At 37.1% G+C, this 15,319-nt stretch overlaps 1 protein-coding gene across 2 annotated transcripts in view; it reads left to right on the top strand.

Moving 5' to 3' along the window:
• NCKAP1 (NCK associated protein 1) overlaps nucleotides 1–15,319 on the top strand; it is a 110,896-nt gene that overhangs the window by 13,954 nt on the left and 81,623 nt on the right. For both annotated transcript variants that reach the window (XM_018065461.1, XM_018065462.1), the window contains one exon: nucleotides 606–716. In XM_018065461.1, coding sequence (XP_017920950.1) covers nucleotides 606–716 — 111 coding nt within the window. The remainder of the gene's footprint in view (nucleotides 1–605; nucleotides 717–15,319) is intronic.

The raw sequence follows: 15,319 nt of genomic DNA, 5'->3' as shown, positions 1-15,319 counted from the left end.
AGAATAGATGTAGATTTCATTGTTTGAAGTGCTGCTGGTATGATGGAGAACAATGTTGTAACTCAGATTTTCGGCAACACAAGTTAATACTATAAGGCCAGTTTTAGTGCCTTCCAGTTCTTTTGAACTAGGGCTCTTGTATTTAAAATGTTTAGATTGAAGAGGAGAACATTTTGGAAAAGACATTTAAATATAAGCTTTTATCATATAACACATAGAAACATTTCTAGTACTCTTATTGAATATTTAATTTTGTAATACTTTATTAGCTTCAGATGAATACAATCCTACCTCAAACCAAGAATTTTTTTTTCTTTTTCTTTTCTTTCTTTTTTTTTTTTTAGGTTTGAGCTTTTTCCTTCACTGCTGTTCTGCGCTAACTGCTTTGAAACTTTCCATGCATTTTTTTTCAGTAGAAGAACATCTCTGTACTGTCTCCCATTGCATATTTCAGCTGTGACAATCCCTGCACTTTGCCTATTCATTTTATCACCTGCTCACCAAAAACAAGTATCTCTCTAATTTCTGATTACAGATTTGCTATTATTTCTTGGTTTTAGAAAAACGATGCATTTCACTTTTTTTTTATTACTGTTGTTTTATAGGCTTGTGGAGACCCCAAGGCAAAACCATCCTACCTTATTGACAAAAACCTGGAATCTGCTGTGAAATTCATAGTCAGAAAATTCCCTGCTGTAGAAACTCGCAACAACAATGTAAGTCATTTAAATTTATATGTTACTTGATTTTAGCCATCTGTAGTGGAAGTAATGGTCAGTACTTGAAGTAGCTCTTATTTATCTAATTCTTTGTATTTTGAATATATAAACTATGTGCATTAAAGGCTTTTAGAGATAATATTCTTATCTCAGAAACTGGTGGAAAAAAACCATTGAACTACATTGCCATTTTATTACAGAAAAATAGGATCTTAATTTCTTACGTATACTTATTCCCTTTCAAGTTGCAACAAAGAGTAAGGTAATAGATAATGTATATATTTTCAAATATTAGTATTTGCATGACTAGTTAGGGACTTTTTTCTTATAGTCATAGGTTTAACTTTGTCTTGAAGTTAGAAAATGTCTCATAGAGCTTGTATTGTTTTTAATAATTAGCTGTTTAGCTTTAAAATGTGTTTCTTTTTATAATTGAGAAAAACTTGTTATATTAAATAAGATAAGCTGATGGTGTTAGGATGTTTATTATTCCATATTACATTTCCTCAGGTGGTAAAATTTTTCATAGTATTATATTGAAAGATGGTAACGTTTAGAGTCTTCCCAATTCCTTCACATATCTTTTGGTAATTCTTTATAATAACTGCTATGAGTAACTAACTTTAGGAAATTAGGGTTATTTTTCACCTTACTGTGGTCTTTTCATTTAAATTTTGTTGACTTGGACTCTTTCTGCATGTCTTCTCTTTATCCTTTTTTCTCTGGTGGCCTTATAATTCTTTTCTCTTTTCCTTAATGTACAAACTTAGTCTAGAAATTTCCTCTTACATGTAATCTCCCTACTTTTATGAAGCTCTGCTTAAAAGATATTTTGCCATTTTTTGGTTTCTTTAAATCATGTGTATGTTCATTGAAGATTTGTATTTAGGCTGTTATTCAGCTTTCACTTAAAAATATTTTAATGTGAAGGAAAAATACTGGTCAGAACTAACAAAATAAGTATGAAGTGCCTTTCAAATAATTTTTTTAAGTTTTTATTTTAAAAGTTTTGTGTTTTTTTGTGAATATAGGTTAATAGAAGTCTTTCTTTTGTTTCACAGAAGATTTTTTTTATCATTGGTATATTAAGATATCACAGTTAGTTCCTGATTACATATGGGTAATTGAAAATGAACATGTCTTCAGAACACTATTATTGTGTGGAAAACTCTCTTCAATTGTTGATATTAGTTTGCTAACTCATATGAGAGATTATATACTCACTCTGAAAGAGATTTTATAATGAAATCTGTTTTACATTTAATTTTACATTTAATTTTATGCTTGTCTTTCTCATGGCTTGTAAAATCTGTGACATGAGCTCTTCAGAGAATCTTTTCGATTTAATTTATATGTGTGTATAAATTTCTGTATGAGAATAAGCATAGTTCCTTGATACGAGACCTTTTATTAGAAAATTAGCAAGATCTGATGAAACATTTCATATCAGTAATTTTTTTTGTTGAATAAATTGATAATCTTTGATTTGCTGGGCATGCTGTTTACAATAATACTAGGTTTTTGTTATTGTTGTTTGTTTTTTAATAGTTTATTTTTCAACTTTTATAGCACAAAATTGATTTTTTAAATAACTATTCAGATATGATTCACATAGCGTAGAGTTCACCTGTTTAAAATGTACAATTCAGTGGGTTTTAGTCCATCCACAGAGTTGTGTATCCCAGTGCCACAATCAATTTTAGATCATCTTCAATCAATTTTAGATCATCTTCGTCATCCCCACAAGAAACCCAAGACCCATTAGCAGTCACTCCTGCCAGTATCCCCACCACCCCAACTCTAGGCAGACATGAATCTCCTTCTGTATGCTTGCCTGTCCTGTAGATTTTTTAGATAAAATAAATATGTGTCTTTTTTGACTGGCTTCTTTCACTTAGTATAATGTTTTCAAGGTTTAGCATGTATTCAGGTTGTAGCATATATCAGTACTTTTTATTGCCAAAAAATATTCCATTGTGTGGATATATCACCTTTTATTTATCCATTCATCAACTGATGGATGCTTGAGTTGTTTCTGCTTTTTGACTATTATGGATACTACTACTGTGAATGTTTATGTGAAAGTTATATGAACATATGTTTTTTCTTTCTCTTGGAAATATATACCTTGGAGTAGAATTGCTGGGTCGTGTAATAATTGCATGTTCAACCTATAAAATCAGTTACACACCACTGTTAAATGTCGTCTCTACCTATAGAACGTACTCTGGTTGTGTTGTCAGCACAGTCTGAATCCCGTCATGTGGCCTTTACAGCTATTCTGTGATGCCATTCTGTTGCTCCTTTACACGCTGAAGTACTGTGTGCGCTGTTTGTGAAGTTCTGTGACCTTAGTTTTGATTTGGGCCTGCTGAAATCCTCATGAGAAGTTCCCAGCGAGTTTGGCTTAGGAAATGAGAAATGAGGGGTTTCATCTTGTAATGTTTTAATTCTAGAGAAGTGGTTAATAGAAGAATAAGGACAGGGAATGACAGTATTGTCTGGGATGATGGGAGCCTACGGATTTCTGGCTAAATACACTGAAGAAGTGGTATTGACATCACAGCTGGCTTTTTCCTCTTCTTATTCCTGGTCTTCGGGCCATTGTAGAGATACGTGCTATAGAGCATGCTTGTATTATCTCAGGGATCAAGGAGAATTACTGATTAGCGGTGTTTCTGTTTTCATGCATGTTACACAAGCACCACTTGCCCCCAGTTTCAGGAAAGGCAGTCACAAAAAGATTGTTTCAGTGGGAAATTCAGCAAAATTTTTGCTTTCAAGTTTCTAAAATGATCCTTACAAAAAAGCCAGTCTTATTTTGCAGTGAAAATTTGATTTTTTTTTAATTGTTTCTCAGGTATCTGCTCTTGTGCCAGCTCCCATACTTTTAAATCCAATAGAAACTGGGAGCACATAGGTATCTCGTATACAGTGAAGGAGGGCAGTGCCAACTAATAGGATTGGTTCCTAACATGTAGTGATGATGTTGAATCTGTTGAGTCACTTTTACTGTCTTGTGTAGTTGTGACCAGTTGTAAATTTACAAATTCTACCCCACCCCCAATTTTGGACTTAGGGAGAGTCCATACCAAGGAATATAATTTTTTTTTCCTGGATCATGGTGTTGAATTAAATGCCCTATGTGCTTCAAAGCAGTCGATTAAATAAAATTCATATGAATAAAAGCCAGTTTTATTATAGCAGCTATTTAATTGACTGTCTAATATATGCCACACAGAATATATATGTGTGGAGAAGGACACGGCAGCCCACTCCGGTACTCTTGCCTGGAGAAGCTCATGGACAGAGGAGCCTGGAGGGAGACCATGGAGTCACAGAGAGTCGGAGAAGACTTACGACTGAACAATATGTGTGTGGGGGGGTTTTCTTTTAAATTAAGATTTATTTATTTCTTTTTGGCTGAGCCAAAAGTTACCGTGAGTGCGCTTTCTGTAGTTGCTGCAAGCAGAGACCACTCTCTAGTTGCAGCAGGCGGGCCTCTCACTCCGGCGATTTCTTTGTTGTGGCGCATGGGCTCTGGGGCAAGCGGACTCAGTAGTTGTGGCGCATGGGCTTAGTTGCTCCTTGGCAGGTGGATTCTTCCCGGACCAGGGATCAAACCCATGTGCCCTTCATTGGCAGGCGGATTCATAACCACTGAACCACCAGGGAAGCCCCCGGCTATATGTTTTAATAGGCTTTATAGATGTTCTTATTTAATTTAGATAAGGAAAACATTTCTGAGCTGAAAGGTTATTTGTCTGTACCATATCTTCCATTATTTTGGAAGTGTTACTGTCAAATGGATTTATGGTTTGTTTCTCATAGATTTCTTATGAACATATAGAGGGAAATCTGTTATTTCCCTGGATGAAGAAAAGAGTAGAAACTCCTTATTTTATCAATAGGTAAAAGTTGTTTTGCCCAAGAAATTCTTAAAGCCAATGTTCAGGTGTATATTAAAACTTTTAAGAAATTTTTTTCTTAAACTTCTAAAAACTTAATCCCCCCTTTCTTCCTATGCTGTATTTACATCTAAAAGCTAGTTTAAAACCATGAAAATATCTGGCTCAAAAGTATCATTAAGGAATTTTCTTATTTATTGTACATTAGTATAAAACTTTGGTTTGATTCCCAAATTAAGGAGAAAATGATGTAAATTACTATCTTATGTATGTTTAGTTAGGTCTTAACTCCCTAAGAATGAAGACATTATTAGTGATTGGGGTGGTACAGTAATACAGGGATTCTGGACTTAGGTATAGGCCATTATTGAAATAATTTGAAGTTAAGCTTTCAAACTTAGAGGAATGTTTTGTGTTATTGTTTATTTCCTTTTTCTTGGAGCATAATATTACAAGATGCTATTATATGTAATAAACATTTTTAATTAAGTAGCTTACAAGGTCACTCAAGACAAGACAAAGCAACTCTAAAAGTGTCATAATTTCATCACAGTTTGTTCAGAGGCACAACGTTAAAGTCTGTTTTTAGACACCATTTTATCCCTAGTGCTTGGCTCATGCGAGACACTAAATAATGATGAGTAAATGAACCTAATTGATAAGTTTTAACTTAGCTAGCTTTCATTTATTGAAATATTGTCTATAACTATGTCAAGATCCAAATTTACCAACACTTTAAAACACTTTATGTTATTAGCTATAAAAATAATTGTACTTTTTAGTGGAGCCCTAGCTTCTTAAAAGCATAAATGTGTTTTGGGGGTGGGGTGGTGGTATTGAGGGTGGGTATGGGGAGGCTCTGGACACGTGCACTGTGGTTTAGTCAGGAGTTAGAAGGAAAGGGTAAGGAAACTTGCTTATTCCTAGTTGGTCTCTAAAATGGGCATTACTTGTCTTGTCATGGCTTCCATCATGATGGTGCTATATTGGTTAAAAGGATGGACAACAAAATTTGAGTTTTGGTTTTACCACTCAGCAGACTTGTGTAACACATTGCTTTTGAAAAATGGAAGCTTTTATTTATATTACTTCTCTAACTTTCAGGTCTGCTTCACGAACTTTTTTCTAGCAGCTGTTTTCATGTAGATATTTCTAAATGACCTTTTTTTTCACTTCCTGCAGTATATGTATGTAAGAAAACATTTTATACTTCCATGGCTTCATCTAAACAATATACTATCAACTAAGTAACATGCTAGATACTACACTATCTAGTAATATACTGTCTCTAGTTACACTTTGGACAGCTCCACAAGCTGAACATCACACTTTGTGTCCAGTGTTGAACACATGGTTATCCTCCATTCTGTGTCTTTTCTGTATTCTTTGTTTTGAATCATTACAATTCACTTGGTTACCTAAACCTAGAGACCTTCAGAAACCCCTCTAACTTTTACAAAATGTTAAACTGGTCGTTGAGGGTTTGTCGCTTTTAATACCATCTTTAATGTCTTCTGAATGTGTCCTTTCAGATCTGTGAGTCCTGCTCTGACAAGTGAAGTGCTGTAATGATCCCATCAAGGCTCTTCATGCCCCTCCCCCTCCCCCCCCCCCCCCCCCCGTGTCTCTCCTGTTACTCCCCTCCTTCCTTTCCTCCAGCCTCCACTAGGGGGAGCAAAACAAAAGTGAGCTCTTTCTTTGTGGAACCTCATTCCTCTGTTCTCCATGCACCCATCTTTCAATCTCTGTTGATTTGGAGGTAGTAGGCTAGCAAATAATACTTTGATTATAGAAGGAATCATCTTACAGTAAAAGTAATGTAACAGTTTTGATGATGTATACTTTTGTAAAGAAGTATGTGTATGTTCTCATGGAAACTTAAAAGAAATACTTGATTTTGACTAAAATTCAAGAAATTTTAATACAATGAGAACTAACTTGTGTCTATATTCTTTTTTAAAAGTGTCATCAACGTTCAGTTAATATCTCTTCCACATGTAATAGTCTTTATTTCTAGCTTAAATAAGAAAGAAAATTAATAAAAGAATGAACCCCTCAATGGAAAAAACAAGTAAACCTTGCTTTGATATATTTAAAAAGAATTTGAAATAGGTCAAGTGCTGGCAGGAATTGCATCAGCACTAAAGACCTACCTAAACTGGCTTTCTTTTTTTACTTTTAATTTTTACCATGCTAACATGAATATATCATAATTAAATAGTCTGGAAGAATTTAGGATGAAATGTGAATGTATGTAATCCTAATCCACTCTTTCCTATCCTGCTCATATTTCTCAGGGGAACCTGTATTTTTAGTATATCTGGAGGTTACCTCCAGAACTATAAGAAATATGCTCATTCTTTTATATATTTGTTTGCCAACTTTAGACAGCATTTGTTAATTCTTTGCTACAAAATATGAGGATTTAGCTCATTGTTTCCTCCCCGCCTCTATCCTCTCCCCTCTTCCTGATGTTTGATGGGTTTTTTTTTTGGGGGGGGGTTAATATTTTTGTTTCATTGGTTACTTCCTTTTTAAACTTTAAATAGTGTATTTCTCTATATTTATAACCATAACCTTGGTCATTTATACTTTCATGTTGCCAGAATTCCTAATGCTTTCCTTTGGTCCTGTAATCATACAGTGTTCTGAGATTAAATTATATGCTGATTGTAAAAGTTAAAATAATTGGCAAAGACCTGAATACTTGATTTGTATTTCTTCACTCCATTATCCCACTTTGGACTTTCTTAGAAGTCCAAATAATATAATATTTTTATATTACATGTATTTATATATATATTTATTATCAAAATGAAATGGATTCTGTCTTCCAGAACTATTTCACAGTTATTTGTTCCATAGATAAATATTATGACTTTCCTGAATTAGTTTTCTTTACAGAATATTAAAATTTATCTAGTCTAAAATTCATGCCACCTTTCTGTAAGCTTTCCTTTTTTTCTGGAACCCACTCTCCTATAACCCTCTGTCTTCCAACTTTCCTCTGGACAATTTTCATAAGCCTGCTGCATAGCTTTCATCCCAGGATATATTTCTCTTTATTATCCCAAGTGTATTGGTTCTCACAAAGCCTTTGGCTGTGTAGATCACAACAAACTGTGGAAAATTCTGAAAGAGATGGAAATACCAGACCACCTTACCTGCCTCCTGAGAAATCTGTGCGTGGGTCAAGAAACAACAGTTAGAACCGGACATGGAACAACAGACTGGTTCCAAATTAGGAAAGGAGTACGTCAAGGCTGATATTGTCACCCTGCTTATTTAACTTATATGCAGAATACATCATGAGAAATGCTGGGCTGGAGGAAGCAGAAGCTAGAATCAAGATTGCCAGGAGAAATATCAATAACCTCAGATATGCAGATGACACCACCCTTATGGCAGAAAGTGAAGAAGGACTAAAGAGCCTCTTGATGAAAGTGAAAGAGGAGAGTGCAAAGTTGGCTTAAAACTCAACATTCAGAAAACGAAGATCATGGCATCCGGTCCCATCACTTCATAGCAAGTAGATAGGGAAACAATGAAAACAGTGAGAGACTTTATTTTTGGGGGGCTCCAAAATCACTGCAGATGATGACTGCTGACACGAAATTAAAAGATGCTTACTCCTTCGAAGAAAAGCCATGACCAACCTAGACAGCATATTAAAAAGCGGAGACATTACTTTGCTGACAAAGGTCCATCTAGTCAAAGCTATGGTTTTTCCAGTGGTCGTGTGGATGTGAGAGTTGGACTATAAAGAAAGCTGAATCCTGAAGAATTGATGCTTTTGAACTGTGGTGTTGGAGAAGACTCTTGAGAGTCCCTTGGACTGTAAGGAGATCCAACCAGTCAGTCCTAAAGGCAGTCAGTCCTGAATATTCATTGGAAGGACCAATGCTGAAGCTGAAATTCCAAATATTTTGGCCACCTGATGCGAAGAATTGGCTCTTGAAAAAGACCCTGAATCTGGGAAAGATTGAAGGCAGGAGGAGAAGGGGACGACAGAGGATGAGATGGTTGGATGGCATTACTGACTCGATGGACATGAGTTTGAGCAAGCTCCAGGAGTTGGTGATGAACAGGGAAGCCTGGCGTGCTGCAGTCCATGGGGTCTCAAAGAGTCAGAGACGACTGAGCAACTGAACTGACTGACTGACTGAACTTTCACACTGAATTTCATAGAGTTTGGGAATCCCCTGAAATTGTATACAGAGTTGATGTGTCAGTGTATTTTTCAGCTTTTGTCATATTCCCAAGGGTGGTTCTTGTGATCCCAAAATGCATATGTTTTAAAATCACCTTATTTTGTGAGTCTTGTGCATTGTATGTTCTAATTATACTAAACTACAATAATAGTTTAATAGTTTAATAATAATTATACTAACTACAAAAACTGCTGTCAGTTTTTCGGCAGGTAAAATGGCCAGTGAGCTTTGTCTTGGGGTTTTATAGCATAGTCCCCAAGGAGATGCATTCCTGCCATTTGCAATTATTTATTCATTTTCTTAAAATTTCCTAAAGTTATATCTTGCCAGTTTTTCAGCCATCTTCCAGATGTTGTTAGCTAATCCCTTTGACTGCGTTGATGATTATGATTTCCTTCATAACAGCAAAGTATGTTACCAAACCTAGTGGTATTGTTGATCTTTAGTTTTGTTTTTTTGAGTCATTTCTTTGAAGGGGCCTTTGGCCACTTTTAACCTGGTATCCTTTGAGTACCTTTGACATGGTATCTGATTATTGTTTTTCACGGCCAGTCCAGTTTTACCTTTTGTCAAACCAAAAGTTATTTGCCAAGCTCTAAAATCAAAGATAGCAAAAGGAACTATAAGCAAATAAATAACAGATGTTGCAAAATATTTGTTTTACTTTTGTTCTTCTTAGCACTCATCTTGGCTAATACTGTTTTAAATACATACCCTAATAGTCTTTGGCCAGGAATATATAGGATAGTATACTGTGTTAGCCCTCATTTTCCTCCTTGGGGAAATAGAGTATTTTTAAAGCAGTATTTTATTTGGGGAGAGTTATTTGTACACTTTGATGGCACAAATGGCCATTCTTTCTCTTGCCTCTAGCATTTTGTTATTTTTATTATCTAGAAAAATCTTTCTCTCCCATATTCTTTCACTAGGCTAATTTCTACTTGTCTTTCAGGTTTATCCTTAAATGTCACCATTTCAGAGAAGCTTTTTCTAACCCTATCTAATTAGGTTAAGTACCACTTGTATGTGTTCCCATAGTTTTATTTATTTAAAACATTTACTGGGTGCCTTCTATGAGCTGAGTCCTATTCTGGGAGAGGGAATCCAGCAGCAAATAAATCACATCACTGGTCTTGGAAGTTATACTCTTCTGGACAGAGATCGATTAGAATAGGAACATATTGCCAGGCAGAGATGAGTTCTAAAAAGAACGAAGAGGGATAATGCTGCTGCTGCTGCTGCTGCTAAGTCACTTCAGTCGTGTCCGACTCTGTGCGACCCCATAGATGGCAGCCCACCAGCCTCCCCCATCCCTGGAATTCTCTAGGCAAGAATACTGGAGTAGGTTGCCATTTCCTTCTCCAGTGCATGAAAGTGAAAAGTCAAAGTGAAGTCGCTCAGTCGTGTCCGACTCTTAGCGACCCCATGGACTGTAGCCCACCAGGCTCCTCCATCCATGGGATTTTCCAGGCAAGAGGACTGGAGTGGGGTGCCATAGCCTGCTCCAGAGTGATAATGGGGAGATGCTAATTGACTTGAGCTGAGAAAGGCCTTAGTGAGGAGACAGCAGGGTGGAGATTTAAAGTTAGGAAGATGTGAGGTGAGCCAGGGAAGGAGCCTTCTGTGTTTAGGGAGCAGCAGTGGCAGAAACTCAGGTGGGAGCATACCTGGCTTGTTCAGGGAAAGGGAGGTAGGCCAGAGTCCCCCCCAGGGAACGAGCTGGGAGATAGTGGTAGGAGATAAGGACGATGGTTGAAGGGGTAGGCAGATCATAAAGGGCTTTCTCAAACATAGTAAGGACTTTGGTTAGTTACTCAACTCAACTTGAGTTGAGATGTTATTGTAGAGGAGTAATAGAGGAATAAAGTGATATACCTATGGTCACTGTGGTTGCTGGATTGAGAGAGGTTCTGCAGAAAAAACAGGTAGAAACAGAGAAGCTGATTAGGCAATTTGTTGTCATTGAAAGAGCTGAGTGTGGCATGGCCTAGGGTGGTAAAGGTGAGAAATGTTCAGATTCTGGATGTTTTGAAGACAGAGGCTATAGTATTTGCTGATGCATTGGGTATGGGGTATATAAAACAGTGAGAAATTTAAGATCCTAAGGTTTTTGGATTAGGAAATACCAAGATTTATTGGGATGAAGAAATAAGATTACTTAGGGTTAGATTATAGAAGGGATAGTACTCAGTAGCTCAGTGTTAGATATGTTAAGTTTGAGAGATCTACTAGAAGTCTGAATGGAGATGTTGAGTAGCCAGCTATATATATATAAGGTCCAGCTTAGGCAAGCATTAACCTGAGAATCAAGTTGAAGAGGCATTATTGAGAGAGAGGAAGAGTCGCATAATCACTGAGGAGAGTTGGGAGAGGGAATTGATGGTGAAAATGGCAAAATGTTGTAACTCATCTAGGGTTGGTGATAGTGAATTCCGGTTGAGATGGAGTCAGAGCATAGGTATAGGCTTTCTCCTACTGTGGGTTTATCTGGCAAGTATGACAGAGGCAGAGAGTTACAAGGGAGTAATATAATGATGGGCCAATTGATCTTAAGATGGATAAAAGGGGAGACTGAGCATGAGATGGTATGTTTTCAAGAAAGAGTAGTAGAGTGTGTAGGTAGGAGCTCCCTCTGAGTTCAAAGAATTGATGAAGGTAGGATATTAAGTACCCCACCTTCTTGAAAGCCCTTTATGATCTGCCTACCCTGCCTGGGCTTTCCTTGTGGCTCAGTTGGTAAAACATCTGCCTGCAATGTGGGAGACCTGGGTTCAATCCCTGGGTTGGGAAGATCCCCTGGAGAAGGGAAAGGCTATCCACTCCAGTATTCTGGCCTAGAGAATTCCATGGACTGTATAGTCCATGGGGTCACAAAGAGTCAGACACGACTGAGTGACTTTCACTTTCAGGGTATTAAGTGGGTATTAGGGTGGTATTAGAAAGTGGGTATTAAAAGATCAGGTATCAAGTGGGAATTATTCTCCCATTGATGCCACTTCACCTTACCCCCAAATCTCCCAAGAACATCAGATGTCCAAAAAGGTCAGAAAGAGTGCAAGACAGCTTAAGCATCAACTTTATTCCTCTTTACAGGCCTCCTGATTGAGGCAGCCTAATCATGAGCCTCCACTCTCTGTCATCATGTAATCAAGTAACAAAAATAATCCTTGAGTGTATGGCCCTCCTTTAATTTTCTCCATCTTGCTCATCATCTTTACTACCCTTTGAAGCTCTGACCTTTCTTGTTGTAGTCTTTCTCATAGCATTTTGTGTAGGGGTTGTTTTTTCCTTTAAACTTCATTTACATTATTACAAGTTGATGAGGGTCTCTGTCTTGAAGGGAAAATGGGAATTAATCATCACAAATTTTCACCAGCTTTGAACCTTGCACCTGTAAGTTAGTTGTGGTGTAACCAGATTTTAAAAACTGTATATACTTTAAAAAAAGGAAGAGTTACCTGTATACCTACATAAATATTCCTCATTAGATTGTATGTTCATTTAGGGCCAGGGTCAGCATTTTATTCATAGCTTTATCCCTAGCTCCTCCAACAGTGTCTGACAATATAATATCAGGTTGGGGTATTTGTTGAATAAATATATAGTATATAATTATAGTAACTTGACTCTTATCTAGAGGTTACTTTTCTTATCACATGCCTCTCTTGAGTTGCACTTGAGAACTCAGAAGGAAGCAATACCACTTCTAGGAATCTGCTCAAGAAAAATGAAAGTACTTTACATGTCCACACATGGCTATGTTTATAGCAGCATTCATAGTTCAAAATAGCTTAAAAATGAAAGTAATTCAAATGCCCATCAATTGATGAATAAACTAAATTGGTATATGCATTTAATGGATCACTATTTAGCAATTAAAAGGAACAAGCTACCAGCACATGTTATAGCATGGATGAACTGTAGAAACATTAGGCTAAATGAAAGAAGCTGGTTGTAAAAAGTTTATGTATGATTTCATTTTATAGGGTATATCTGGAAAAAGCAAATTTATTGAGGCAGAAAGCAGATCAGTATTAGGACTGGAGGCGAGAATGGTATTAACTATAAACGGGCACAAGAGAACTTTTTGGGATAATGTAAATGTTCTAAAACTGGGTAGGGTTGGTGGTTGTGCAACTCTTATGAATTTACTACAATTATTTAATTTTCAGTTATTTAGTTGATAGATTAATTTATGATATATAAATTATACCTCAGTAAACCTGTTAAAAAAATTATTTTGACTAACCAGAAATAGTAGTTTATGAAGAGTGAAGTTTATTCAGAAATAAGCTTATTGGTTCTCCATGTGCCCAAGCTTGTTGAGTTTACCTAGGTAAAATCGTAAAAAGTATATTTTCCAAAGCATTGATGTTAAAAGATACGTTGATCAGGAGCAAATGATAATTGATAGGAAAAGAAATAAAAACTTTAAAAGTGAAAAGTATGGCTGGCAAGGACTCCCTGATGTTGTCATGCTGCCTTGCACATGTCAATAGCACATGAAGCCATCTTGACATAAACAGTGCAATATAATTATCAGTTACAGTTACGACGTCTAACGAGTAAGAAAAGCCTAACTTATTTCTCTATACCTAGGTTATGAAAACAAGCTAATCACATATTTGAAAAACTTTTAAAGAATATTACTAAAATGAGTGTAAAGGGATTAGCTTCATTTACATTTTCATTCATAATGGAAAATGGTGCCTTTAAAATAGGAAAGAATAGAGATCTCTTCAAGAAAATTAGAGATACCAAGGGAACATTTCATGCGAAGATGGGCTCGAGATAAAGGACAGAAGTGGCATGGACCTAACAGAAGCAGAAGAATTAAGAAGAGGTGGCAAGAATACACAGAACTATACAAAAAAGATCTTCACGACCCAGATAATCATGATGGTGTGATCACTCACCTAGAGCCAGACATCTGGAATGTGAAGTCAAGTGGGTCTTAGAAAGCATCACTACGAACAAAGCTAGTGGAGGTGATAGCATTCCAGTTGAGCTATTTCAAATCCTGAAAGATGATGCTGTGGAAGTGCTGTACTCAATATGCCAGCAAATTTGGAAAACTCAACAGTGGCCACAGGACTGCAAAAGGTCAGTTTTCATTCCAATCCCAAAGAATGCTCAAACTACCGCACAGTTCAGTCAGTTAGTTCAGTTGCTCAGTCGTGTCCGACTCTTTGCGACTCCATGAATCGCAGCACGCCAGGCCTCCCCTATCCATCACCGTCTCCCGGAGTTCACTCAGACTCACGTCCATCGAGTCTGTGATGTCATCCAGCCATCACAGTGGCACTCATCTCACATGCTAGTAAAGTAATGCTCAAAATTCTCCAAGCCATGCTTTAGCAATACGTGAACCGTGAACTTCCTGATGTTCAAGCTGGTTTTCGAAAAGGCAGAGGAACCAGAGATCAAATTGCCAACATCTGCTGGATCATCAAAAAAGCAAGAGAGTTCCAGAAAAACATCTATTTCTGCCTTATTGACTATGCCAAAGCCTTTGACTATGTGGATCTCAATAAACTGTGGAAAATTCTGCAAGAGATGGGAATACCAGACCACCTGACCTGCCTCTTGAGAAACCTATATGCAGGTCAGGAAGCAACAGTTAGAACTGGACATGGAACAACAGACTGGTTCCAAATAGGAAAAGGAGTACGTTGAGGCTGTATATTGTCATCTTGCTTATATAACTTCTATGCAGAGTACATCATGAGAAACGCTGGGCTGGAGGAAGCACAAGCTGGAGTGAAGATTGCCGGGAGAAATATCAAAACCTCAGATATGCAGGTGATACCACCCTTATGGCAAAAAGTGAAGAAGAACTAAAGGGCCTCTTGATGAAAGTGAAAGAGGAGAGTGAAAAAGTTGGCTTAAAGCTCAACATTCAGAAAACAAATATCATGGCATCTGGTCCCATCACTTCATGGTAATTAGACGGGGAAACAGTGGAAACAGTGTCAGAGTTTTTTTTTGGGCTCCAAAATCACTGCAGATGCTGATTGCAGCCATGAAATTAAAAGACACTTACTCCTTGGAAGGAAAGTTATGACCAAGCTAGACAGCATATTAAAAAGCAGAGAGATTACCTGTCAACAAAGGTCCGTCTAGTCAAGGCTACGGTTTTTCCAGTGGTCATGTATGGATGTGAGAGTTGGACTGTAAAGAGGGCTGAGCGCAGAAGAATTGATGCTTTTGAACTGTGGTGTTGGAGAAGACTCTTGAGAGTCCCTTGGACTGCAAGGAGATCCAACCAGTCCATCCTAAAGGAGATCAGTCCTGGGTGTTCTTTGGAGGAACTGATGTTAAAACTGAAACTCCAATACTTTGGCCAATACTGATGCGAAGAGCTGACTCATTTGAAAAGACCCTGATGTTGGGAAAGATTGAAGGCAGGAGGAGAAGGGGACGACAGAGAATGAGATGGTTGCATGGCATCACCAACTCAATAGACCTGAGTTTGGGTAAA

This window comes from Capra hircus, chromosome 2, assembly GCF_001704415.2.
Source record: "Capra hircus breed San Clemente chromosome 2, ASM170441v1, whole genome shotgun sequence".
Classification (NCBI taxonomy): domain Eukaryota; kingdom Metazoa; phylum Chordata; class Mammalia; order Artiodactyla; family Bovidae; genus Capra; species Capra hircus.
The sequence above is the reverse complement of the archived record's forward strand: the minus strand, read 5'-3'. Positions and strand labels throughout refer to the sequence as shown.